The 25,392-nt window shown below is 42.5% G+C and overlaps 1 protein-coding gene across 2 annotated transcripts in view; it reads left to right on the plus strand.

Moving 5' to 3' along the window:
• Positions 1-25,392, plus strand: part of USP6NL (USP6 N-terminal like) — a 201,273-nt gene that overhangs the window by 167,116 nt on the left and 8,765 nt on the right. For both annotated transcript variants that reach the window (XM_030215979.1, XM_030215978.1), the window contains exons 10-13: positions 1,896-1,990; positions 5,843-5,908; positions 5,998-6,097; positions 10,573-10,725. In XM_030215979.1, the coding sequence (XP_030071839.1) occupies positions 1,896-1,990; positions 5,843-5,908; positions 5,998-6,097; positions 10,573-10,725 (414 nt within the window). The remainder of the gene's footprint in view (positions 1-1,895; positions 1,991-5,842; positions 5,909-5,997; positions 6,098-10,572; positions 10,726-25,392) is intronic.

The raw sequence follows: 25,392 nt of genomic DNA on the forward strand, positions 1-25,392 counted from the left end.
CCATCCTCATCTCTACCACTTCCACTGGAAGGTTGTTCTATGCACCTATCACCCTTTTCCTTATTTCTTTAGACTACTTCTAGTCTGTCTCCTTTCCCCCCTCATTGACATCCCTCATCCCTCATTCTAGAATTTTTCTCCTCTTAATGCAGTAGGATTTAAGTTCTGCATTTGATCTGGTTGATCATGAAATCTTATTAACAGAATTAAACTCTGTTGAGAGTCAGTCTTGGTTCTCTGCTTTTGTAAGAACTAGATCTTATTGGGTTGTTAAGGAGAGATGTCTCTCAGACCTGGAACCCAGGGTGTGGTGTTCACAAGAGTTGTCCTTATCCCCGATTTGTTTAATGTAAGTTCATTAGGCAAAATATTCTGGCTTATGGGATTCTCATGAATCGTCTATGCAGATGATATACAGGTTGTTGTTATTATTATTATTACATTTGTATCCCACATTATCCCACCTTTTTGCAGATCAATGTGGCTTACAATTCATCGTGGATACTGGAAATAGGAAAGAATGTACATTTGGTTTTACAGCAAGTTTTGGGTACATGATGGTGAAATACCTGATAGTATTAAAGCCATAGACATTAGGTGCATGATAGTGTGAAAGCAAAAGACATTAAAGAACATTCCTGGGTATCTTAAAGAAGGTAGAGTTATGCGTGTTGTTCTTTATGATATGTTTTGTCGAAGAGATAAGTTTTCAGGAGTTTGCGGAAATTGGTCATTTCGTAGACCGATTTCAGGTTACGTGGCAGTGAGTTCCAGAGCTGTGTGCTTGTATAGGAAAAGGTTGATGCATGCATTGATTTGTATTTCAAGCCTTTACATTACCTTCCATCCAATTACTAGTTCATTGAAAGAGACTTGTGAACAGTTAGTAATCTTTATGGCTAGGGTATCGGTGTGAATAAAGATACATTCTCAAGTTGAATGTTGATATAATAGTAATTCTTTGGATTGGTGATAAATGACATTCTGTACTTAAAAAAAAAAAAAAAAGGACCATGTTTTGGAGGTGATGAACTACCACTCAAATCTTTGATACAAAGTTTAGGTGTCATTTTAGACTTTTCTCTGTCAATGGAGTCTCATGTTGCTCAGGTGATGAATTCTTTCAGAAGATAGTTACTCTGCCAGATTTGTGACTATTTCTCTGTTGATAATCTTCAAACTGTAACTCAAAACTCGAGTACTATAATATTTCTTTTTCTTTTCCTATAGATAAATTGCAGTTACTGCAAAATGTCAGCAAAAGTTATTTGTTGAAAAAAAGAAATTTGATAGAGCGACAACATTGTTAAAATCTTTACATTGGTTACCTATTTTGGCTAGAATTGTATTTAAATTGTGGGGGTTTTTTTTCAAGATCTTAAATGACTTTGGTCCTTATTTGCAAACTTTTGGATCTTGATTTCCTTATTGAATAAGTTTTCGGGTATAATTATCCTCTACTTAGAAGTATTAAAGACAAAAATAACTACTCAGCAACTATTTACAAAAGTAGCTCTGGCAAGGTAAACCTGGTATCTATTGAATTACTTTCAGAATTTAATTATTTGAGATTTAGGAAAGAAAGATTTGGCTTTTTAATATATTTTATTCATAAATGTTCTTAACTTTGCTGTAATTTTAATTAGGGGATGCTGGACTCTCCATTAATGGGAACCGTATTCATTTGTGAACTGCCTAGAGCTTTTGATTAAGAAGGTATATATAATAACTGGTTGTTATTATTATTAGCAGTACCTTCCTCGTCCTGAAAACGTGCTGTATGTGGTTTGCAAACTGAATCGGTTCTAACACTTTTGAGTGTTTCAGTAATTGGCTTTGGAAAAATTGGTGAATACACACTGTGGAAAAGCTAATGTTTTTCTGTCCCTTGTCAGGCTTCTTTGTTCCTGGTTTTCCAAAACTGATCAGATTTCAGGACCATCATGATAAAATACTGAAGAAGTTCATGCCAAAGCTTAAGCAGCACTTGGTGAGTAAACAAAGTCAGAAATCAATAGCACTTAATGAGACAAATGAAAGCTGACATAGTGTTTGAGTTTTTGTCTTGGTCTTATTGATTTTGAATCTCAACCGTTTAGGCTGTAGTGTGTAGCTAGGTCAGAAGTTGCAATTACAGTTACCTCAGAGTTTCTAAGACATTTTTGTGTTTTATAATTCTAAACGCAAGCTCTTAGTATAAAATGGTAAGCATTAGACTCCCTACTTGTCTGCATAAGTAGCAGCTCTGTTGGTGCAGCAGGTGATTGAACATCTCCAGTATTCAGCAAACTCCTTCACTGCGTGCAGGTAGGAATAATTGATATTGAGTTTAGCGTCCCTAATTGTTTTTGGAAAATTGGCTTTTATAGCATAGAATCAGAGAGGCTCAGCAGGGCCAGAGTCCAACTGTACACAAGCTAGTTACGCAGCATACCTCAGGGTAGGGGGATTGATAAAGCACATTAAATCTCTTCAGGAAACATAAGAAATCCCATCCCAGACCAAAGAGCCATCCAGCCCAGTATGCTGTTTGCGGCAGGGACCAGGGTTGATGCTGGCAGGTTGATGTTGACCAACAATCATCCATCCAGCAAGGTCATGGGATACCTAGGAAGCTAGATGTGTATTTATTTATTTATTTATGACATTTGTATCCCACATTATCCCGAACAAGCTCAGGTTCAATGTGGCTTACATTCAAGAAAAACATCAAAAATATGATAGATAATTTAGTTATAACATTTAGCGTATTAGGAATAATTTTGTGTTTGTCATGAAGCTAGTCTAGGGTATTGGTTATGTTGAAACATATAAGAGAGACGGCAGCTTTAGTTTGTCTTTTGATAAGATATGTACTTAATAGAAAAGCTTTTAGTAATTTACAAAATCTCAGATAATCTTCTAAGTACCTTAGTTGCTTGGGTAGAGAATTCCAAAGGTTGGTACTCTGATGATATGTGAAGCCTGCGACAAGGATTGACTTGTAAGAAAGACCTTTGTAGTTTGGATAATGGAGCATGAGGTATTCTGTAGATGTTTTCACTGTATTACGTGAAGATAAGTCAATTAGTTGTTGCATGTAGGAAGGCAGCAGAGAGGACAGTTAAAAAAAAAATGAAAACAATGTTAATGTGTGAAATTGGATGCAATGTTTGATTAGATTAGTGAGTATTAATTTTTTACAATGTTGCTGTGATGTCGTTTGGAAATCTGCTTTTATCCTAAGTTGTAATAATTTTTTGTGTATATTATCCCGTGGGATGGGGATATAAAGTCTTTGCTATAAGAATTTGTGATCTGTACTGTTAAAAAGAGGTGCTGTGATAAGCAGTCAGTCAGTCACAGGCTCATGACTGTTCCTAGCCATCAGTGAACCATCAGAAGCAAGAGCCAACTGGTTACGATCAGGTAGGAAAGTCATTAGGGTAAATATAAAACAAAGGCTGGAGTCCTAAACCTGTGAATGTGCAAAAGCATGAATAAGAAAGCCGCATTACAGTGGAAAATATTTATTTCTATTTAAATTAAACTCTGGGCTAAATAGAAATGATTACCAGAGGGTGTGAGGCAATATATTCCCTTCGTAGCTATGGTTATACGTCAGAAGAAAATACCATCTTCCCCATGTTACTTTTACGTAGAACCATATGAATTTGACAACAGACCATAGAGCTTATTCAGTTTTCCCATCCAAACCAAAGCCCAGCTTCTACAACTGCTTTTACTTCTCTGACTCTAGTCTCACTTTAGGACCGTGTTGATTTGATATTCAGCAGTCTTACGTTGTATTTCCAGAGGCTTTAAGCAGCTTTGGTAGGTTGAAGATAGCAGTACTAAAAGGCAATAGAAGAGATAACTAAGTCATCTATAATAATGTGGAAAAACCCCATAGGCCAGTCTTTAGACCTGAACAGTACTGAAGAGATGTCGAGAACGGCAGCCATAAGTATGAATTGAAGCCACAGCTGTTTAAGACAGTGTGTAGTGTAAGTGCAGATCTTTCTGACAAATGCTTCCACTACCAAACAGAAATAGGAAACAGTGCAGGATGAATCCAAACGCCCTTGATCAGTGGTTCTCAGACTGCGTTAGGCCCCAAGTGGTGCAACAGATCTCATCCCTCCGGACCTCCACTGTGACTTTGTGGCAGTCAGGACGATATGTGAGAGTCGGTGAGCGGTCAGAGTACTGTGAGTGCGCACTGATTGACAGGGCCCTTTGCTTACTATTGCTGCTGCCATCTTCATATTTTGGGTAAGGGGGCGAGGAAGCGGTAAAGTGAGGATGGGAGAGAGGAATGGAGGTCTGCTATTATGTTGCCACCACCTTCTAGGGTAATCAGAATTTTCAAAAGCTAACATACTACTACTACTACTACTACTTAACATTTCTAGAGCGCTACTAGGGTTACGCAGCGCTGTACAATTTAACAAAGAGAGACAGTCCCTGCTCAAAGAGCTTACAATCTAATAGACAAGTGAACGGTCAGTCCGATAGGGGCAGTCAAATTGGGGCAGTCTGGATTCACTGAGCGGTAAGAGTTAGGTGCCGAACGCAGCATTGAAGAGGTGGGCTTTAAGCAAAGACTTGAAGACGGGCAGGGAGGGGGCTTGGCGAAAGGGTTCAGGAAGGTTGTTCCAAGCATAGGGTGAGGCGAGGCAGAATGAGCGGAGCCTGGAGTTGGCGGTGGTGGAGAAGGGTACTGAGAGGAGGGATTTATCCTGTGAACAGAGGTTACGGGCGGGAACGTAAGGGGAGATGAGGGTAGAAAGATAGTGAGGGGCAGCAAACTGAGTGCATTTGTAGGTAAGAAGGAGAAGTTTGAATTGAATGCGGTATCTGATTGGAAGCCAGTGAAGTGACCTGAGGAGAGGGGTGATATGAGGTCATATTGGATAAAAGGTTGGGAAACGCTGCCCTACCTTAGTAATGGTCAACTCATTATCATCACAGACTACCCAGCTAGTCTGGTTTTCAAGGTTTATGCACTGAATTTGCTATTTGAGGTTGAAATCCATAGTTGTATAGGAGAATAGATTAGAAACATTCAGGTGCTGAAAAATATGTGTGAACAAATGATAAATATTTTCAGCGGAAAGAAAATTATAGAACCAAAAAAAGGCCTGGTCTGAGAGTCAGCGAGTCAGAGGCAGGAATAATTTTGGGAAATATTTCTCTTCCAGAAATGGTGGTGGGTGGGTTCGTGGAGATGTTGGAGACAAAAACAGTAAGAATTCCGGAAAACTTGAGATATAAGCACAGAGGATCATTAGTTCAAATAAGCAAAGAGAAGGCTAGAGATGAACTCAAATCTGTGATATTGAAACAGTAAGGAAACGGCCTGCCCGGATGGGTCTTTCTGTCTGCCACCATCCTCTTGGTTTCTGTAAAATGTTCCCTGTCATTCTGCACTAGTGGGGGGAGTAGTTTTGGTTATGGTTTAGCTTACTCCAGTCAGTCTCTCCTTTTTCAGGTTAAATAACTATTTGATCACTGTTTTTTGATTAAAAAATAATAATAATTAATACTTGGATTATCCGTAGGCACGTTCATTACTAAACTAGACCTATATCTATATGGCATCTCAAATTCATCAAAGTCTCGTCTTCATTGTATTACTTGAAGAAACATCTTGTGTCCTTTATTCAGGAAAAATGCACCCGTCTTAAAATTAAAATGCTGTCAGGGATGAAGGGTAATGAAACTGCCTGTACTAGCATTAGCTATAAACTGTTCCGATTGGATGTGACAGGAAGCTAGATTTTTGAGAAGTGATGACACATTGCTCTTTTCCTGTCCTTTGAAAGATGCATCATCCATCCTTTCTTGATCTGTTTTACAGGATTCCCAAGAGCTCCATACCAGCCTGTATACCATGAAGTGGTTCTTCCAGTGTTTCCTGGATCGTGTGTGTAGAATTTGCCTTTTGAAAACTTTTTTTAATGTTCAGAGATTTGTAACAAGTAACTGATGTGGCTGTACCTGATTCTCTTCCAGACACCTTTTCCATTAAACCTAAGGATATGGGATATCTATGTACTTGAAGGGGAGAGAATTCTTACTGCTATGTCTTACACTATCCTTAAACTACACAAAAGTAAGAAAATATGACATTTCTGTTACTGGGTTTTTGGTTTAGATGAGTAGGGAATTCTTTTGAGTGCTAAGCTGTTTTCTAGTGTTTGATTTCATACCTTTTTTTTTGTGTACTGTTGTTAACTTAATCCAGAGTTTCCATAATCTGGTTTTTACCCAAGCATTTGCTGGAGTGCAAAAAGTAACAGTAAAAACCATATTTGGACAAATCACGAAATATACAAGAAGGGTTTGTTGCTAAATACAACCTCTTAGTGTATACAATACTACTCATAAGTAGGTGACACTTCAGATGTTTATTTTTTAATTCCTTTGATCTAAATGGGCAGGTGAGTATGTGCTCATCAGATACAAAGCCTACTAATTTTCTGTTTTCTCCGTGAGAGTGCAGAGAGTGTTTGAGCTGTGATTAGGAAATATATCAAAAGATGTAGGTGTTGCTCCGTGTAACTGTTTATAGTAACAGTATGCATATTAAATAAGTCTGTAGGCACATTTGTTTAAAAGAATTCATTTTGGAGAAAGGACATTTCACAATAAGCAGGCATGTATGTGCTTCTCTCGTGAAGAAAAGTAGAGCTGTTGTCCCTCATGATGAAACCAATGGCAAAATCTTCTCAACTCTCTTGTGACCTGGAATGTATTCCTTAAGGCCACTCAACTGAGTGGTTATGGACTTCCAGTTGTCTGGAAATTTCCTTTCTTTTAATGTTCTCACCTTTCTTCCTATGTTAGTCTTTTAAATGTATTTTCTCAATTTTACTTGATATATTTATTAGTTTTAACATTTACATTCATACATAAATGTTTAGGCAATATCCATAAATTCAAAACAATTGGCAATAGACTAAATAGAGACAGAAATCTTCCTTCTTAAATTTGTCCACAGCACAAGATTAGATCCAAAAACTAGGCAAAATTTGAAAGGTAAAAAACTCCCAATAATATCGTTAGAACAAGGAAGAGCAAGAGAGTACTCGCAATTCGAACTAACAGCATATTAAGTAATGGGTGTATGCAAAGAATCCCTAACACTTTCTTTAGAAATCATAAATTGCAACAATTTTGGGGGGGTCAAAGAAAATATAATTATTAGTTTCTAGAGACACAAAATATCTACAGGGAATTTTTAATCTAAATTATTCTCCTAAGTTGAGAACTCTTGGTTTATACACCAGGAATTCTCTTCTTCTTTTTTGTGTTCCTGGCCAAATCTGGGAAAACTTGAATTTTGCTTCCCAAAAAAGAGCATTAATATGATGAAAATAAGCACGAAAAATATTATTTCTGTCTGGTTCTATAGTGAAAGTCACCAGAAGTGTAGTTCTTTCTGTCACCACTTCTAATGAACTCTCCAAAAATTCGGTCAAGTTTAAATTGGGGACAGATTGAGGTTGCACATTAGAAGATCTTGAAGAACCTGTTATATACTGAGTTCTCATTATAGGTGGAAAACCCTCCGTTGGTATTCCTAATATTTTTTTAACATATCCAAGGCTGGTATTAAGGGTGATCTTGGGAAGTTTATAAACCTCAAATTATTCCAGCAGCCTTAATTTTCCAGGAATTCAAGTTTTCGAGCTTGAATATCCTTCTCTTTTATAAGTGTTGAGGTAACATTATGTAATTGAACAACTTCTCCCTTTAAAGCTGTTATTTGATTAACTTGATCGTGAATATTTTCAGACAGATTTTGGCTAGTCTGTTTCAGTTCCATAATTTCTCATTTAAAGGAGTTAGAAATTGATGTAAAAGTGAAGCTCAAACCTTGTGTAGCATCCCACAACGACTCCATTGTCACCACAGCTGACTAGAAGTTGAGCAGAAGAAGAGGACAACAGCATTCCCTGCATCCCCTCCATTGTCAATCCGCTCAGGGTCGAGGTGTCGCGAGGTCGTCCTCCTTCAGCAAGCGTTGATACAACATTCATCTCCGCTTGCTTTATCTCCGACGGTGCCAGTTCTCTTCTGGGTCGCGGGAGAGCTGTGTTCGAGGGAGGGCTCAATGATGCTCCCTCTATGCTATGCCAACGTGGACCCCATCAAGAAGGTCAGCCTCCGCTCTTCAAACCCTCTCACCCCGAAATTTTCTAAAGTTGCCTGGCGCCCAGAGGGGGTCGAAGCCAGGTTGAAGGAGGTAAGACCCCTGGCTTTCCCTTTTCGTTTCCCCATCATACCATATGGGGAACGCTGTTTAGCGTTTGGCTTCTTCAGAATTTCTCAGGAGCTCAGAACACCCGTCTTGCTCTAGGCGCCATCTTGGATCTCTCCTGTCCAGTTCTTTTGTATTTTCTCAGTTTTAAAATGTTGCTTGAGTTTATGAATGCTTTCACTGAACAACAGTGTGATAGTGTGAGCATATTAAAGTGCAGACCCTCCACAGATGCAGCTAAGCCACAGTGTAAAGTAGGACAAATATCTTTTATTGTGTTGTGCATCAATTATGCACCGACGCCTGTGCCAATCACTGGCCTGGTAACATAGGAGTGAGCAAAATCATCTTGTAACTTAGCATTAAACAAAGAAAAGGCCTGGCTTCTGTGTGGCCACAAGCCAGCATTTCACAGTATTCAAATGAGAACTTTCCTACTTTTGCCATTTTTCTGGTTCCTTAGCCATAACCCACAGAGGTTGTCCCTTTCTGTTCTGGGCCTTTCTGTTTTGTTCCTGCTCTGTGTTTTTACTTGCCCCTAGCTGGATCATGCCTTCATGTCTCTAGTCAGTCCATTCATTACGTGTGGCTTGTTATTTTACCTGATTTTGGTGTTTCAGTGCCATGGCTGTCTGTACTAAACAGGAGAACTATTGGAACATAGGAAATATTGCCAGTCTTATTGCAGGAACTTTGGATGTTTTGGGAGAGGGGAAGAGAAAGAAAGTGCTGAGTTGCTGCTGGAGGAATACAGAGGCAGGAGCATGACCATGGAAATTGTTTTGTAACATCCGTCCACAAGAAAACAGGATTCTAGAGCTGGTACACCAACTCCTAGCCACCACAAAAAGATATAAAGAGGATGGAGTTGGTCTACAGGGCAGCTACTAAGATGGTCAGTGATCTTTATCATAAAGCATATACAACCGACTTAAAGATCTCAGTATGTGTACTTTGGAAGAACAATGGGAGAGGGGAGATACTTTCATGACTATAAATGCACAGGAGGCAGACGCTGTCAATTGAAAGGAAGTTCTGGAACAAGGCGGCGTAAGATGAAGGTGAAAGAGAACAGGCTCAGGAGTAATTTAAGAAGACACTTCATAGAATGTTTGGTAGGTGCATGGAATTGCCTTCTATTGGAGGTGGTGGAGGCAGACTCTGTGTGAACTCAAGAAAGCATGGACCAAGCACAGAGAATCTGTAAAGGAGAGGAAGGGATAGTAGAGAGTAAAGGTTGGCATGTATGGGCAGACTGGATAAGACATGAGGTCTTTACTTCCATCATTTTCTATGTTTCTGTGGGTTTAAATTTGACAGTTGTGAAATCAGATAGAGTGAAGGATAAACTGGTGGGCCCTCCTTACAGGTTTAAGTGACGGTAGTGGGAGGCGGGGCTGGAGGTTGGGAGGTGGGGATAGTGCTGGGCAGACTTATATGGTCTGTGCCAGAGCCAGTGGTGGGAGGCGGGACTGGAGGTTGGGAGGCAGGGAGAGTGCTGGGCAGACTTATACGGTCTGTGCCCTGAAGAACACAGGTACAAATCAAAGTAAGGTATACACAAAAAGTAGCACATATGAGTTATCTTGTTGGGCAGACTGGATGGACCGTGCAGGTCTTTTTCTGCCGTCATCTACTATGTTACTATGTTAAGTGACTTTGTCATACTTTCAACACCCTCGTGCTGTTGCTTTTTTCTGCTGCCACAGTTAGTGTTTGTGTTGGTATTATTTGCTTCTTGACAGTGTCGTATGGCAGGGCACAGCTAGTGGACATGAGACAGATGCTTTTGTCCTGTGCAGGATAAATGCAACGATTTAGTTTCTGCACATTGTATGCTTTGTGTTTGTGAATAATCAGAAAGATTCTGCAGCATAAAACAGTATTATCAGTAGCACAGAGGAGGTGGAGATTGAGACAGAAATTTTATGTTCTTTTTTAATTGAGGTGCTTTACTGGCTTACACCTACTAAAATGGAGCATTTTATGTATTGTAGCGGTAGCGAAATTTGACAATACCTCTTGCCCCACCCCCAGCCATTGCAGTGCAGGTAACACTGCAGCACCTTCCAGAGCACAGTTGGTGCTGCCATTGAATGATGGATGAGACTCCAGCGAGAAGCTGTCAGTGCTGCTTCCGTAGCATTCCCAGGTCTTGCCAACCAAGGGAACAGTAGACCTGACCCTGGAATTGAACTTGGGTCTTCGAAATGGCAGGACAAAGCAGTTCCACTGAGCCACTAGGCCATCCCTTCTTCCGTAATCTTGAATTGTATTTATATTTGTAAGGAAGCAATTAAAGCAAACTTTTTGTTCCTGTTTAGAATATTTAATGAAGCTGTCTATGGAAGAACTTATAGAATTTCTGCAGGAGACACTAGCCGTGAATTTCTACTTTGAAGATGACTTTGTAATAGAACAACTCCAAAATTCCATGGCTGAGTTGAAAAGGGCGAAGCTGGATCTTCCGCCACCAGGTAAGAACACATTTTCAGGCAAATCGTGGATCAGAATTTGATTACATCTTTATCTGTTTATGTTATGTGTTCTGTATTTGCTCTAATTACTAAGCGTTTAGGTGAGTGTGTGCCTCTGCAGCCTGCCATTGAAGTTGTGATTAGGAAGGGGAATATAGTCTAGGGTGATTATCACTCAGAACATGGGCCTCAAGTGTTGCTCTGAGAGTTTGTTGCCCTGCCTCAGTGAAGAATCCTGTCCTGAAGAGTTTGATATTTTTATTTGAATGCACATTCTGTGAGCAATAAATTTGAAATTTCTTTGATTTATCGACTAATGATAAGCCAGAAATTTTCTATTCTGATTCTGACCTGTTTCTCTTGAATCAGATTGCTCCTTTGGCTTATAGTTATAAACCTTTGGCAAAAACTAGACAGTCCCTGCTCAAAGAGCTTACAATCTAATAGACAAAGATAAAGCAAGCAAATCAATTAATGGGGGGGAGCGGTTACAAGTCAAAAGCAATGTTAAAGAGGTGGGCTTTCAATCTAGATTTAAAGATGGTCAAGGTTGGTGAATTTCTGCAGGCAGTGGAGGATCTCGGTTTTAAACAGTATTAATGTCCGCATTGATAGCAAGGGACTTACTTTGGGGGGGGGGGGGGGGGGGGTTCTACCTGTTGTCAAAAAGTATCTTTAGTTGATTTCTGGATCTATGGTGACTCCAGTTCCATGGTCTGATCATTTTTTGATCTCTTGACAATGAGGGTACCTGATCAGAGAGGTGACGGTATTGAAGATGCAGGCTTGAGTGGTAAGGTAGATCTGAAATGTTTACTTCTAAGTTTGACTGATTCAAGTGATCATTTTGTAAGTCCTGACTCCTTGTTTGAAATTTGGAATTCTTCCATTTCATTGTCTTTGGATGCGGTAGATCCTCTTTATTGTAAGATGGTAATCCCCGGTACTTAACTTGGTCTGAATGAAAAGGCATTTCATTTATTTATTGCATTTGTATCCCACATTTTCCCACCTTTTTGCGGGTTCAGTGTGGCTTACAATATGAGTTAAATGATGGAAATACAATTTGTTACAGATTGGTTATGGATTACATTGTGCAGAGTTATGCGAGACAATCGAGGTGTCGTTAAGGAATGTAACAATGGAACACAAACATTGAAACGTTGGAAGGAGACAATGGGAGCTTAGAGGGCGATAATAAGGCATGAAGACGTATGGTATATATCTTTCCGTGAGTAAGGTATGGGTGATGTGATATTACGGGAATGAGAGTTCAGAAGTGGATGTATGATGCATTAGTGAACAGTAAGTATGGACTTTGTGTTTTGGTTCTTTCCGTAAATTTTTTCAAAAAGATGGGTCTTCAATAATCTGCGGAAGGAAGCTTGCTCGTGGATCGTTCTTAAGTTGCGCGGCAGTGTATTCCAAAACTGCGTGCTCATGTGAGAAAAGGTTGACGCGTGTAGCGCCTTGTATTTCAGGCCCTTGCAATTGGGGAAGTGGAGGTTAAGGAAGGTTCGGGATGATCTTTTAGCGTTTCTGGGTGGTAAGTCTATTAACTCAGACATGTAGGCTGGCGCTTTATTCAACTATCAGCTGCTTAGTATTTCCAGTTGGGAAAAAGTTTGCTTCTCAGTTGGCCGAGTCTTTGAATAGACCTAACAACTTATATTGTGTTGTAAACTCATTGATAACTAATGGCTAGCTCTAAAACTTCATCTATGATACCAGCTGCTTCCGTGTTTGCAAAATATTTTGCTCCTAAGATTGCAGTTCTCGGTGACACATTTCTGGATGATTCTTCAGCTTTGGTTTTGACTTGGGCAGTAGCTGAAATTGGTGTGAGATTACAGAAACTGATACAATCTCTTGTTTTTTTGAAGGGGTTGTCCATTGGACCTCTGTCCTTTTTGGTTAGGGTAGAGATCAAGTTTCATTTCTTTTGACTAAGGTTGTGAACATGTTTTGGACCACCAGCATTTCGCCAGCCTCATTAAAAAAGGATAGTGGTGAGGCTTTTGTTGAAAAATTCTTCATTAAGCATGGCTGATCTGAGTAATTGTCCCATTTCTAACCTTCCTTCTCTTAAGAGTATTGAGGAATGTGTTTTATTGAATTCTTGCCGGTGCATACAGACCCTAAATAATGTCGTTATTTCAAGGATTTAGCACCCTGAAGTATGGTTTGGATTGGAAGGGTTCTTATATTCTTGTTGTGTTTGATATTTCATCAGCTTTCAGTACCCAGTTCAGCTGGAAGCTTTGGGGCTATGAAGAGATCAGGTGTTGGTGTGGTTTTAATCATATTTGACTAACCGAATGCAGAAAATCGCCCTTCAAAAGTTGATAAATCTGCATGGGGCACCTCAGGATTTTTCCCTTTCTGCGACTTGTTAGTATTTATCTGTAGCCATTGACACACTGCTCAAATCATGTAATTTTCATTTGTGGATATATGTGGCTGATGTGCAGGTGCTGTTACCATATGATTCAGTGTTTGGAGCTTCCCTGCAGCTCAACATTTATGAGTGTGGTCAAGAGCTGGCTGAGTGAGCATAAACTTTTGTTGAATTAATGTTTAAAAAAAAGAAGTTCTTTGGATAAGGGCATTTGGTTACTAATGATCAAGTATCACTTTCCCTTTCGGTAGTGGTGTGAAATTTGAGAGTAAGGTTTGATTTAAATCTGACCTTTCAGGATCAGACTTTGTTCTGCTTTGGCTGTGACTTTTAAAATTTTTTGGCTGCTTTGAAACCAATTGAATCCAAATGATTTTTGGATCGTGGTAATGAACGGCATTGATTAATAGGCTTTCTCTGAGGACAAACAGGACCATAGTTTACATATGGATGATGCCACCAACGAAGCCCCGGTGTGGACACTGCTCTGTATTCCTTCACTTTCTGGAAGTTTTTGATGGGTAAACCCACACACGTGCATCTGCTTTTCCACCCACCCGACTTGCACGAACCCTCAGTTTTGTTTTCTCCGCAGACCTTTTCAGGTGTGTCTCTGACACGTGATTTTTTTTTTCCTGACTTTCATGTCCTTTTTTTTTCTTCATGTAGGTAGCATGAGACCCTTATTTTTATTTTATTCTGTTTCCTTTACTCGTTTTAGAATTTTGCGGACTTTTTAAGCTTTCTTTTTTTCTTCTTCTCATGGCTCCAGTTGCAAGCAAATAAATATAAATAAATATGCTATTTTTGAAAACTGAGTCATTTGATTTCATTTTGACTGTTTTTCCAGATATGTCCCAAAAACCTTCCAGTGAGTTTAAGAAGTATACGCGGTGTCTGTGATTGATATTCATAACTGGTGCCTACCCTGCCTCAGTCCTGATCATCAGTCCTCTTACTGTAAACTGTGTTCTCAATTGTAGAAAAGAACTCAAGAGTAGAGAGGTTTAGCGTGTAAGATTTTTTGGCATCCTGAAGTCCAGTCCATCAACACTGGCATTGGAGGCATCCGACCCCAGTGGCATAGGGAGCTTGATCAACTGCTGGAAACTCACTAGCATGGGAGAGGTCTCCACCTGCTTCAACATCGGACATTGGTAGTGTCTTTTTAGGCTGAGCAACATTGGACTCGATGCTCAGGACCCTCAAAGATTCTGCATCATCATTGTCATCACCAAGGGATCCCAGTGTCCTGCATCAAGTGACGGCGAAGAAGCATGAACATTGCTCCTCCTGAAAACATGGTACCAGGAGCTCTGGAAGAATTGACGCTGTGAGGACCACTCCCTTTCTGTGGAATCGGTGCAGATGGGATAGGAGGTAGTGTCCTATTGTGGATTAAAAACTGGTTAAAAGATAGAAAACACAGAGTAGGGTTAAATGGTCAGTATTCTCAATGGAGAAGGGTAGTTAGTGGGATTCCCCAGGGGTCTGTGTTGGGACCGCTGCTTTTTAACATATTTATAAATGACCTACTACTACTACTACTACTACTACTTAACATTTCTAGAGCGCTACTAGGGTTACGCAGCGCTGTACAATTTAACAAAGAGAGACAGTCCCTGCTCAAAGAGCTTACAATCTAATAGACAAGTGAACGGTCGGTCCGATCGGGCAGTCAAATTGGGGCAGTCTGGATTCACTGAACGGTAAGGGTTAGGTGCCGAACGCAGCATTGAAGAGGTGGGCTTTAAGCAAAGACTTGAAGATGGGCAGGGAGGGGGCTTGGCGTAAGGGTTCAGGAAGGTTGTTCCAAGCATAGGGTGAGGCGAGGCAGAATGAGCGGAGCCTGGAGTTGGCGGTGGTGGAGAAGGGTACTGAGAGGAGGGATTTATCCTGTGAACGGAGGTTACGGGCGGGAACGTAAGGGGAGATGAGGGTAGAGAGGTAGTGAGGGGCAGCAGACTGAGTGCATTTGTAGGTAAGAAGGAGAAGCTTGAATTGAATGCGGTATCTGATCGGAAGCTAGTGAAGTGACCTGAGGAGAGGGGTGATATGAGTATATCGGTTCTGGCGGAATATGAGACGTGCAGCAGAGTTCTGAACAGACTGAAGGGGGGATAGATGGCTAAGTGGGAGGCCGGTGAGGAGTAAGTTGCAGTAGTCCAGGCGAGAGGTAATGAGAGCGTGGACGAGAGTTCGGGTGGTGTGTTCAGAGAGGAAAGGGCGAATTTTGCTGATGTTAAAGAGGAAGAAGCGACAGGTCTTGGCTATCTGCTGGATATGCGCAGAGAAGGAAAGAGAGGAGTCAAAGATGACTCCGAGGTTGCGGGCAGATGAGACGGGGAGGATGAGGGTGTTATCAACTGAGATAGAAAGTGGAGGAAGAGGAGAAGTGGGTTTTGGTGGAAAGACGATAAGCTCGGTCTTGGACATGTTCAGTTTCAGGTGGCGGTTGGACATCCAGGCAGCAATGTCGGATAAGCAGGCCGATACCTTTGCCTGGGTCTCCGCGGTGATGTCTGGTGTGGAGAGATACAGTTGGGTGTCATCAGCATAGAGATGATACTGGAAACCATGAGATGAGATCAGGGAGCCCAGGGAAGAGGTGTAGATTGAGAAGAGAAGGGGTCCAAGGACCGATCCCTGGGGAACACCAACAGATAAGGGGATGGGGGTGGAGGAAGATCCATGAGAGTGAACTTTGAAGGTGCGGTGGGAGAGATAGGAGGAGAACCAGGAGAGGACAGAGCCCTGGAACCCAAATGAGGACAGTGTGGCAAGAAGTAAGTCATGATTGACAGTGTCAAAAGCAGCGGATAGATCCAGGAGGATGAGGATGGAGTAGTGGCCTCTGGATTTGGCAAGGAACAGGTCATTACAGACTTTAGAAAGTGCTGTTTCTGTCGAGTGAAGAGGGCGAAAACCGGATTGAAGCGGATCAAGGATGGCATGAGAGGAGAGAAAATCAAGGCAGCGGCTGTGGACTGCGCGCTCAAGTGTCTTGGAGAGGAAGGGTAGGAGGGAGATGGGGCGGTAGTTGGAGGGACAGGTAGGGTCTAGTGATGGTTTTTTGAGGAGTGGCGTGACTACAGCATGCTTGAAGGTGTCGGGGACAGTTGCAGTGGAGAGAGAGAGGTTGAGGATATGACAGATGGAGGGGGTGATAGTAGGAGAGATGGTGTTAAGTAAGTTGGTGGGGATGGGATCAGAGGAACAAGTGGTGCATTTTGAGGAGGAAAGAAGGCGGGCGGTTTCCTCCTCGGAGATATCAGGAAAGGAGGAGAAAGAGGTCTGGGTTGGTTGGTTGAGGGAGAGGGTTGAAGGGTGAAGAGGAGGAGGTGGCTTGGTAGTGAACTCAAGGTTGATCTTTTGCACCTTGTCGCGGAAGTAGTCAGCCAGTGATTGAGGAGAGAGTGACGGGGGGGTGGGAGCGGAGGGCACTTTGAGGAGGGAGTTAAGGGTGGCGAAGAGACGACGAGGGTTAGAGCTGAGAGAATTAGTCAATTGGGTGTAATAGTCCTGTTTGGCAAGGAATAGTGAGGACTGGAAGGAGGATAGCATGAATTTGTAGTGAAGGAAATCTGAATGGGTGCGAGATTTCCTCCAGAGGCGTTCAGCAGATCGGGCGCAGGAGCGAAGGTAACGGATGCAAGGGGTCAGCCAGGGCTGGGGATTAGTACGCCTTGTGGGACGGGAGGTGGATGGTGCAAGGGTGTCCAGAGCAGAGGAGAGAGTGGCATTGTAAGCGGAGACAGCCTCGTCAACAGACTCGGAGGACATGATGGAGGGGAGGAGATTAGAAATACTAGATGATAAGGTGGGAGGGTCAATAATCTGGAGATTCCTGGAAGTAGTGGTTAATGTTGGGCGGGGCTGAGGGGGAGGGTGAAGAAGTGTGAAGGTGATCAGGTGATGATCAGAGACAGGAAGAGCTGAGGTGTGGAAATTGGAGGGTGAGCCGGAAGAGGAGAGGACGAGGTCAAGGCAATGGCCATCACGGTGAGTAGGGGTGGTGGAACAAAGCTGGAGGTTGAAGGATGATGTTAGAGTGAGGAACTGAGAAGCGTGAGAGTTGGACAGGTCATCAACGTGTATGTTGAAGTCTCCGAGAATGAGGGATGGAGATGAGGGTTCAAGAAAAACAGAAAGCCAGGCATCGAAGTCGGTGAGGAAGGAAGGGAGGGATTTATCAGGGGGGCGGTAAATGACTGCCACTCTGAGTGGCAACGGGTAGAATAGACGGATGGAGTGGACTTCAAAGGATGAGAAGCAGTGAGACTGTGGTAGGAGGAGGGTTGGAAGCTACAGGAGGGCGAGAGTAGTAACCCGACGCCTCCTCCACGGCCAACTAGGCGGGGAGTATGGGAGAAGAGATAGCCTCCATGGCATAGAGCCGCAACTGAGGCAGAGTCGTCAGGGGAGAGCCAGGTTTCAGTTAGGGCAAGCAGGTGAAGGGAATGAGAGATGAAGAGATCGTGGGTGAAGGGAAGTTTGTTGCAGACCGAGTGGGCATTCCACAGTGCACATGAGAAGGGGAGGGAAGAGGGGGGGAGGAGGGGAATAGATATGAGATTGGAGACATCCCGGAAACGTTTGCATGGATAGGACGAAGACAGGTGTGGGGGACCTGGATTGGGATTGATGTCTCCTGCGGATAGCAGGAGGAGGAGCAAGAGAGTGCGGAGGAGGGTGGGGGAGGTAGGGCGACGAAGGCGACGAAGACGGGATGCGCTTAGGAGGAATGGGGATGGGTTAATGGCAGGAAGGAAGTGTTGAAGGTTGAGAGCTAGGAAGGAGGAGGGGGACAGGAGAGATGGTGAGGTGGTGAGGGACGGGGGTGAGTAGGGTATTGCAGTAGTGAGCAAGATGGGAGAGGACATGGGTGGGCAGTGAGTTCCAGTGGTAGACAGCAGTAGGGGGAGGGGAAAAAGATTAGGAAGGGACAGGGCAAGGAAGAGAATGTGTAAAGGGGCCATAAGTAGTAACTGAGGTGTTATGGGTATATATGTAGTGACTGAGGTGTTAAGCGATAGATAGAACGGCAGAGCTGGATTAGAGGCTTAAAACTGGAATGGTAGGCAGCAGGCAGGTAGGCACTGCCCAGTAAGAACAAGTCACACCCACTATGTTTGAAAAATGTGGGAGGAAAGGAGGTGAAGAGCCTGAACACAGAGACAGAGCAGTTATCTGCAGGCAGATTAGGTTGCTTGGGAGGGTATATAAGAACTATCACCCTAGGGGTGGGTGGGTAGAGGGGTGGGTGGGAGGGATCTAAGTCTAAAATGTACAGACAGAGCTGCAGCACAGCCAGTTAATCTGTAAAAAAGATGGATTTCTCAAGAAAAACTGGTATAGAAGGCTGCCCCTCTAACAGAGAATCAGGTCACACCCACTAAGTTTGAATTTGTGGGGGAGATTGTACAGACAGAGCTGCAGCACAGCCAGTTAATCTGTAAAAAAGATGGATTTCTCAAGAAAAACTGGTATAGAAGGCTGCCCCTCTAACAGAGAATCAGGTCACACCCACTAAGTTTGAATTTGTGGGGGAGATTCAGAGACAGAGCTGCTAAGTCTAAAATGTACAGACAGAGCTGCAGCACAGCCAGTTAATCTGTAAAAAAGATGGATTTCTCAAGAAAAACTGGTATAGAAGGCTGCCCCTCTAACAGAGAATCAGGTCACACCCACTAAGTTTGAATTTGTGGAGGAGATTCAGAGACAGAGCTGCTAAGTCTAAAATGTACAGACAGAGCTGCAGCACAGCCAGTTAATCTGTAAAAAAGATGGATTTCTCAAGAAAAACTGGTATAGAAGGCTGCCCCTCTAACAGAGAATCAGGTCACACCCACTAAGTTTGAATTTGTGGGGGAGATTGTACAGACAGAGCTGCAGCACAGCCAGTTAATCTGTAAAAAAGATGGATTTCTCAAGAAAAACTGGTATAGAAGGCTGCCCCTCTAACAGAGAATCAGGTCACACCCACTAAGTTTGAATTTGTGGGGGAGATTCAGAGACAGAGCTGCTAAGTCTAAAATGTACAGACAGAGCTGCAGCACAGCCAGTTAATCTGTAAAAAAGATGGATTTCTCAAGAAAAACTGGTATAGAAGGCTGCCCCTCTAACAGAGAATCAGGTCACACCCACTAAGTTTGAATTTGTGGGGGAGATTGTACAGACAGAGCTGCAGCACAGCCAGTTAATCTGTAAAAAAGATGGATTTCTCAAGAAAAACTGGTATAGAAGGCTGCCCCTCTAACAGAGAATCAGGTCACACCCACTAAGTTTGAATTTGTGGGGGAGATTCAGAGACAGAGCTGCTAAGTCTAAAATGTACAGACAGAGCTGCAGCACAGCCAGTTAATCTGTAAAAAAGATGGATTTCTCAAGAAAAACTGGTATAGAAGGCTGCCCCTCTAACAGAGAATCAGGTCACACCCACTAAGTTTGAATTTGTGGGGGAGATTGTACAGACAGAGCTGCAGCACAGCCAGTTAATCTGTAAAAAAGATGGATTTCTCAAGAAAAACTGGTATAGAAGGCTGCCCCTCTAACAGAGAATCAGGTCACACCCAATTGACTAATTCTCTCAGCTCTAACCCTCGTCGTCTCTTCGCCACCCTTAACTCCCTCCTCAAAGTGCCCTCCGCTCCCACCCCCCCGTCACTCTCTCCTCAATCACTGGCTGACTACTTCCGCGACAAGGTGCAAAAGATCAACCTTGAGTTCACTACCAAGCCACCTCCTCCTCTTCACCCTTCAACCCTCTCCCTCAACCAACCAACCCAGACCTCTTTCTCCTCCTTTCCTGATATCTCCGAGGAGGAAACCGCCCGCCTTCTTTCCTCCTCAAAATGCACCACTTGTTCCTCTGATCCCATCCCCACCAACTTACTTAACACCATCTCTCCTACTATCACCCCCTCCATCTGTCATATCCTCAACCTCTCTCTCTCCACTGCAACTGTCCCCGACACCTTCAAGCATGCTGTAGTCACGCCACTCCTCAAAAAACCATCACTAGACCCTACCTGTCCCTCCAACTACCGCCCCATCTCCCTCCTACCCTTCCTCTCCAAGACACTTGAGCGCGCAGTCCACAGCCGCTGCCTTGATTTTCTCTCCTCTCATGCCATCCTTGATCCGCTTCAATCCGGTTTTCGCCCTCTTCACTCGACAGAAACAGCACTTTCTAAAGTCTGTAATGACCTGTTCCTTGCCAAATCCAGAGGCCACTACTCCATCCTCATCCTCCTGGATCTATCCGCTGCTTTTGACACTGTCAATCATGACTTACTTCTTGCCACACTGTCCTCATTTGGGTTCCAGGGCTCTGTCCTCTCCTGGTTCTCCTCCTATCTCTCCCACCGCACCTTCAAAGTTCACTCTCATGGATCTTCCTCCACCCCCATCCCCTTATCTGTTGGTGTTCCCCAGGGATCGGTCCTTGGACCCCTTCTCTTCTCAATCTACACCTCTTCCCTGGGCTCCCTGATCTCATCTCATGGTTTCCAGTATCATCTCTATGCTGATGACACCCAACTGTATCTCTCCACACCAGACATCACCGCGGAGACCCAGGCAAAGGTATCGGCCTGCTTATCCGACATTGCTGCCTGGATGTCCAACCGCCACCTGAAACTGAACATGTAAAAAAGACCTAGAGTTGGGAGTGACAAGTGAGGTAATTAAATTTGCTGACGACACAAAGTTAGTCAAAGTTGTTAAATCGCAAGAGGATTGTGAAAAATTACAAGAGGACCTCACGAGACTGGGAGACTGAGCGTCGTAATTGCCGATGACGTTTAATGTGAGCAAGTGCAAAGTGATGCATGTGGGAAAGAGGAACCAGAATTATAGTTACCTAATGCAAGGTTCCACATTAGGAGTCACCGACCAGGAAAGGGATCTAGGCGTCATTGTTGATGATACATTGAAACCCTCTGCTCAGTGTGTGACGGCGGCTAAGAAAGCAAATAGAATGTTAGGTATTATTAGGAATGGAAAACAAAAATGAGGACGTTGTAATTCCTTTGTATCGGTCCTTGTCATACTTCTTGATTTTTCAGTTGGTTTTGTAAATTTCTTTCTATAACAGATATTCTGTTAATAAATACGCATTATCATATACATTTTGGAGGCATTTGCCGAATGTAGTCAATCCCGTTGACTGCATTAAAAGTGGGTAGGATTAAGTCGTTGGGGGGGGGGTGGGGGGGGGGGGAGATAAGTATACACAAGGATTGTATTCAAAATCCCTGATGGCGCGCTATATTGTGCTTTATACCTCCTTCATAAGGATCTGTATTCCTTTTCCACCCTGTAGTTTTCAAAGGCAGAGTCCACTGGGAATTTCTCTTTGAAGATAAGTTTGCTTATCTGTGTGTATGTTGAAAATTTCCCCCTTAGTGAGCATTATTTATGTTTCAGCAAATTGGAGCTCACACGAATCAGCCAGTTATGTTTCTTTAGGGTAGTTATTCAAATAATGCTGTCTTTGTCCTTTTTACAGATCTGAGGTGGAAGCTGTGATACTTAACACTGTTTCTTAACACTGCTAAAACATTCAAAGCAAATATATTCTATTGCTGACATGCAGTTTTTAGACTTTACTCTTAGGGTGTGAGGATGATTGCTTCTAATTATGTTGTAAAATGTGAGGCAGTGTTATAGTGTTTTTTTGGGGGGAGGGGGGCTGTGGTGGTGGTGGTGTTTTTTTTTTTTTTTTTAACCATTTTATACTTGAGTATAACCACCACTGGGTGGTGCCAAAGACTGTACTACAATCGGGAACAAAGCAACAAAGGATGTGATCCTCTGTTCCCAGTGCTTGGTGCTTTAACTTCTTGTCTTTTAACGAGCCCGCAGATGGGATAGGTTGATTAGGATCAAGTCTCCAAGTGTCTGTTGTCATAGTTCCATTTTTCCCAAATACTTGCTTAACCACAGAGGAAGCGAACAATGTATTCAAGCTCCTTAATCCTTATTTGAGAGAGAGTGAGAGCCTTTCTAAACCTGGTTGCTTTCCATGGACAAGATTGACAGCATAGCTCTTTGCTTTTGGTGATGGACTGTAGTTCTGCAGTGAACCAGTTAAATGTATTTTGAGTGCGGTAGAACTGCTGAAAGAAGAGGAAGAATTGAAGAGCAGTATTGATATTCTGTTTTCATAAGTTTCCCCTATTGGGGTTCCAGTATCATTGACCTTTTTTTTAATTTCCAGTTTAAAGTAGATGTAAAATAGTTAATATTACAGATAAATACCATAACATATTATTCTCCATGCATAAAGAGAAAGAAAGGTTGGCAACCGGAGCTCTAGGTGAGACCTTTCTGTTGGATCAATGTAGTGCTTCTGTTCCCTCCATGTCGGTAAAAAATGAGCTAAGGATATTGGTTCTTAGGTTTACGGTAGATTGCAATGTGCTTGTATATTTAGGGAATGGTATTTCAAGGTTCTGTGGGATATATTTATAAGCCTTTTTGTTCTTATGCTCCTGGTTTCCTTGCCAGCTCTTTGTTGTACCGAGTTTGTATCGGTGTGTAATTTTCAGCCCAATCTTTAGTAGAGTTGCCATGTTCCAAACTACATTCGATAATGATATTACCATAATTATTAGTATGAGTGTCTGTGTCTTGCATTTTGCTGAGGAATAAGTTCTGCTCAGCATGCCTGTGGCTCTCATTAATTCTTAAATTAAAACCCATAGTGTGCTTCAGGCAATGTATTTGAAAGAAAAATAGCTTATTTAAGATTGGGACTGCTCACCAATAGGGTCATTCTGAATCTAGCCATGGAGATTGCATTCTCACGGCTGCTTTGCAAGCTCATTTTCAAAGGAAAACCTTTTAGAAAATCCTGCCAGTGTACCCAACATTCACATTGATGGAGGCACGAAATACGTGCTGGATATTACTTACACAGATAGGAAATCAAATACGTTAGCGTTTAACTTTAAAAAAGGAGACTATAATACAATGAGAAGAACGGTGAAAAGAAAACTTAGAGGAGCGACTGCGAGGGTCTAAAGTTTACATCAGGCGTAGATGCTGTTCAAAAACACCATCCTGGAAGCCCAGGCCAAATATATTCCGCGTATTAAAAAGGGAGGACGGAAGACCAAACGACAGCCGGCGTGGTTAAAAAGTGAGGTGAAGGAAGCTATTAGAGCTAAAATAAAATCCTTCAGAAAATGGAAGAAGGAACTGACTGAAAATAATAAGAAACGGCATAAGGAATGTCAAGTCAAATGCAAAGTGCTGATAAGGAAAGCTAAGAGGGACTTCGAAAAAAAGATTGCGTCGGAGGCAAAAAAACGTTTTTTAGGTATATTAAAAGCAGGAAGCCGGCAAAAAAATCAGTTGGACCGCTAGATGACCGAGGAGTAAAAGGGGCAATCAGGGAAGACAAAGCCGTAGCGGAGAGATGAAATGAATTCTTTGCTTCGGTCTTCACCGAGGAAGATTTGGGTGGGATACCAGTGCCGGAAATGGTATTCGAAGCTGACGAGTCGGAGAAACTTAATGAATTCTTTGTAAACCTGGAGGATGTAATGGGGCAGTTCTACAAACTGAAGAGCAGCAAATCTCCTGGACTGGATGGCATTCATCCCAGAGTACTGATAGAACTGAAAAATGAGCTTGCAGAGCTATTGTTAGAAATATAAAATTTATCCTTAAAATCGAGCGTGGTACCGGAAGATTTGAGGGTGGCCAATGTAACGCCGATTTTTTAAAAAGGTTCCAGAGGAGATCCGGGATGTTATAGACTGGTGAGTCTGACGTCTGTGCCGGGCAAAATGGTAGAGACTATTAAGAACAAAATTACAGAGCATATTGAAAAGCATGGATTAATGAGACAAAGTCAACATGGATGTAGTGAAGGGAAATCTTGCCTCGCCAATCTACTACATTTCTTTGAAGGGGTGAACAAACATGTAGATAAAGGGGAGCCAGTTGTTGTTGTGTATCTGGATTTTCAGAAGGCGTTTGACAAAGTACCTCATGAAAGACTCCAGAAGAAATTGGAGAGTCTTGGGATAGGAGGTAGTGTCCTATTGTGGATTAAAAACTGGTTAAAAGATGGAAAACAGAGAGTAGGGTTAAATGGTCAGTATTCTCAATGGAGAAGGGTAGTTAGTGGGGTTCCTCAGGGCTCTGTGCTGGGACTGCTGCTTTATAACATATTTATAAATGACCTAGAGATGGGAGTAACTAGTGAGGTAATTAAATTTGCTGATGCCACAAAGTTATTCAAAGTCGTTAAATCGCTGGAGGATTGTGAAAAATTACAAGCGGACCTTACGAGACTGGGCGTCCAAATGGCAGACGACGTTTAATGTGAGCAAGTGCAAAGTGATGCATGTGGGAAAGAGGAACCCGAATTGTAACTATGTCATGCAAGGTTCCACGTTAGGAGTCACAGACCAAGAAAGGGATCTAGGTGTCGTTGTTGATGATACGTTGAAACCTTCTGCTCAGTGTGCTGCTGCGCCTAAGAAAGCAAATAGAATGTTAGGTATTATTAGGAAAGGAATGGAAAACAAAAATGAGGATGTTATAATGCCTTTATATCGCTCCATGGTGCGACTGCACCTCGAATATTGTTCAATTCTGGTTGTCGCATCTCAAAAAAGATATAGTGGAATTAGAAAAGGTGCAGAGAAGGGCGACGAAAATGATAAAGGGGATGGGACGACTTCCCTATGAGGAAAGGCTAAAGCGGCTAGGGCTCTTCAGCTTGGAGAAAAGGCGGCTGAGGGGAGATATGATAGAGGTATATAAAATAATGAGTGGAGTTGAACGGGTAGATGTGAAGCGTCTGTTCACACTTTCCAAAAATACTAGGACTTGGGGGCATGCGATGAAGCTACAATGTAGTACATTTAAAACGAATCGGAGAAAAAGTTTCTTCACTCAACATGTAATTAAACTCTGGAATTCGTTAAGTACATAAGTAATGCCACACTGGGAAAGACCAAGGGTCCATCGAGCCCAGCATCCTGTCCACGACAGCGGCCAATCCAGGCCAAGGGCACCTGGCAAGCTTCCCAAACGTACAGACATTCTATACATGTTATTCCTGGAATTGTGGATTTTTCCCAAGTCCATTTAGTAGTAGTTTATGGACTTGTCCTTTAGGAAACTGTCTAACCCCTTTTTAAACTCTGCCAAGCTAACCGCCTTCACCACGTTCTCCGGCAACGAATTCCAGAGTTTAATTATGCGTTGGGTGAAGAAACATTTTCTCCGATTTGTTTTAAATTTAC

This window comes from Microcaecilia unicolor, chromosome 10 (assembly GCF_901765095.1).
Source record: "Microcaecilia unicolor chromosome 10, aMicUni1.1, whole genome shotgun sequence".
Lineage (NCBI taxonomy): Eukaryota > Metazoa > Chordata > Amphibia > Gymnophiona > Siphonopidae > Microcaecilia > Microcaecilia unicolor.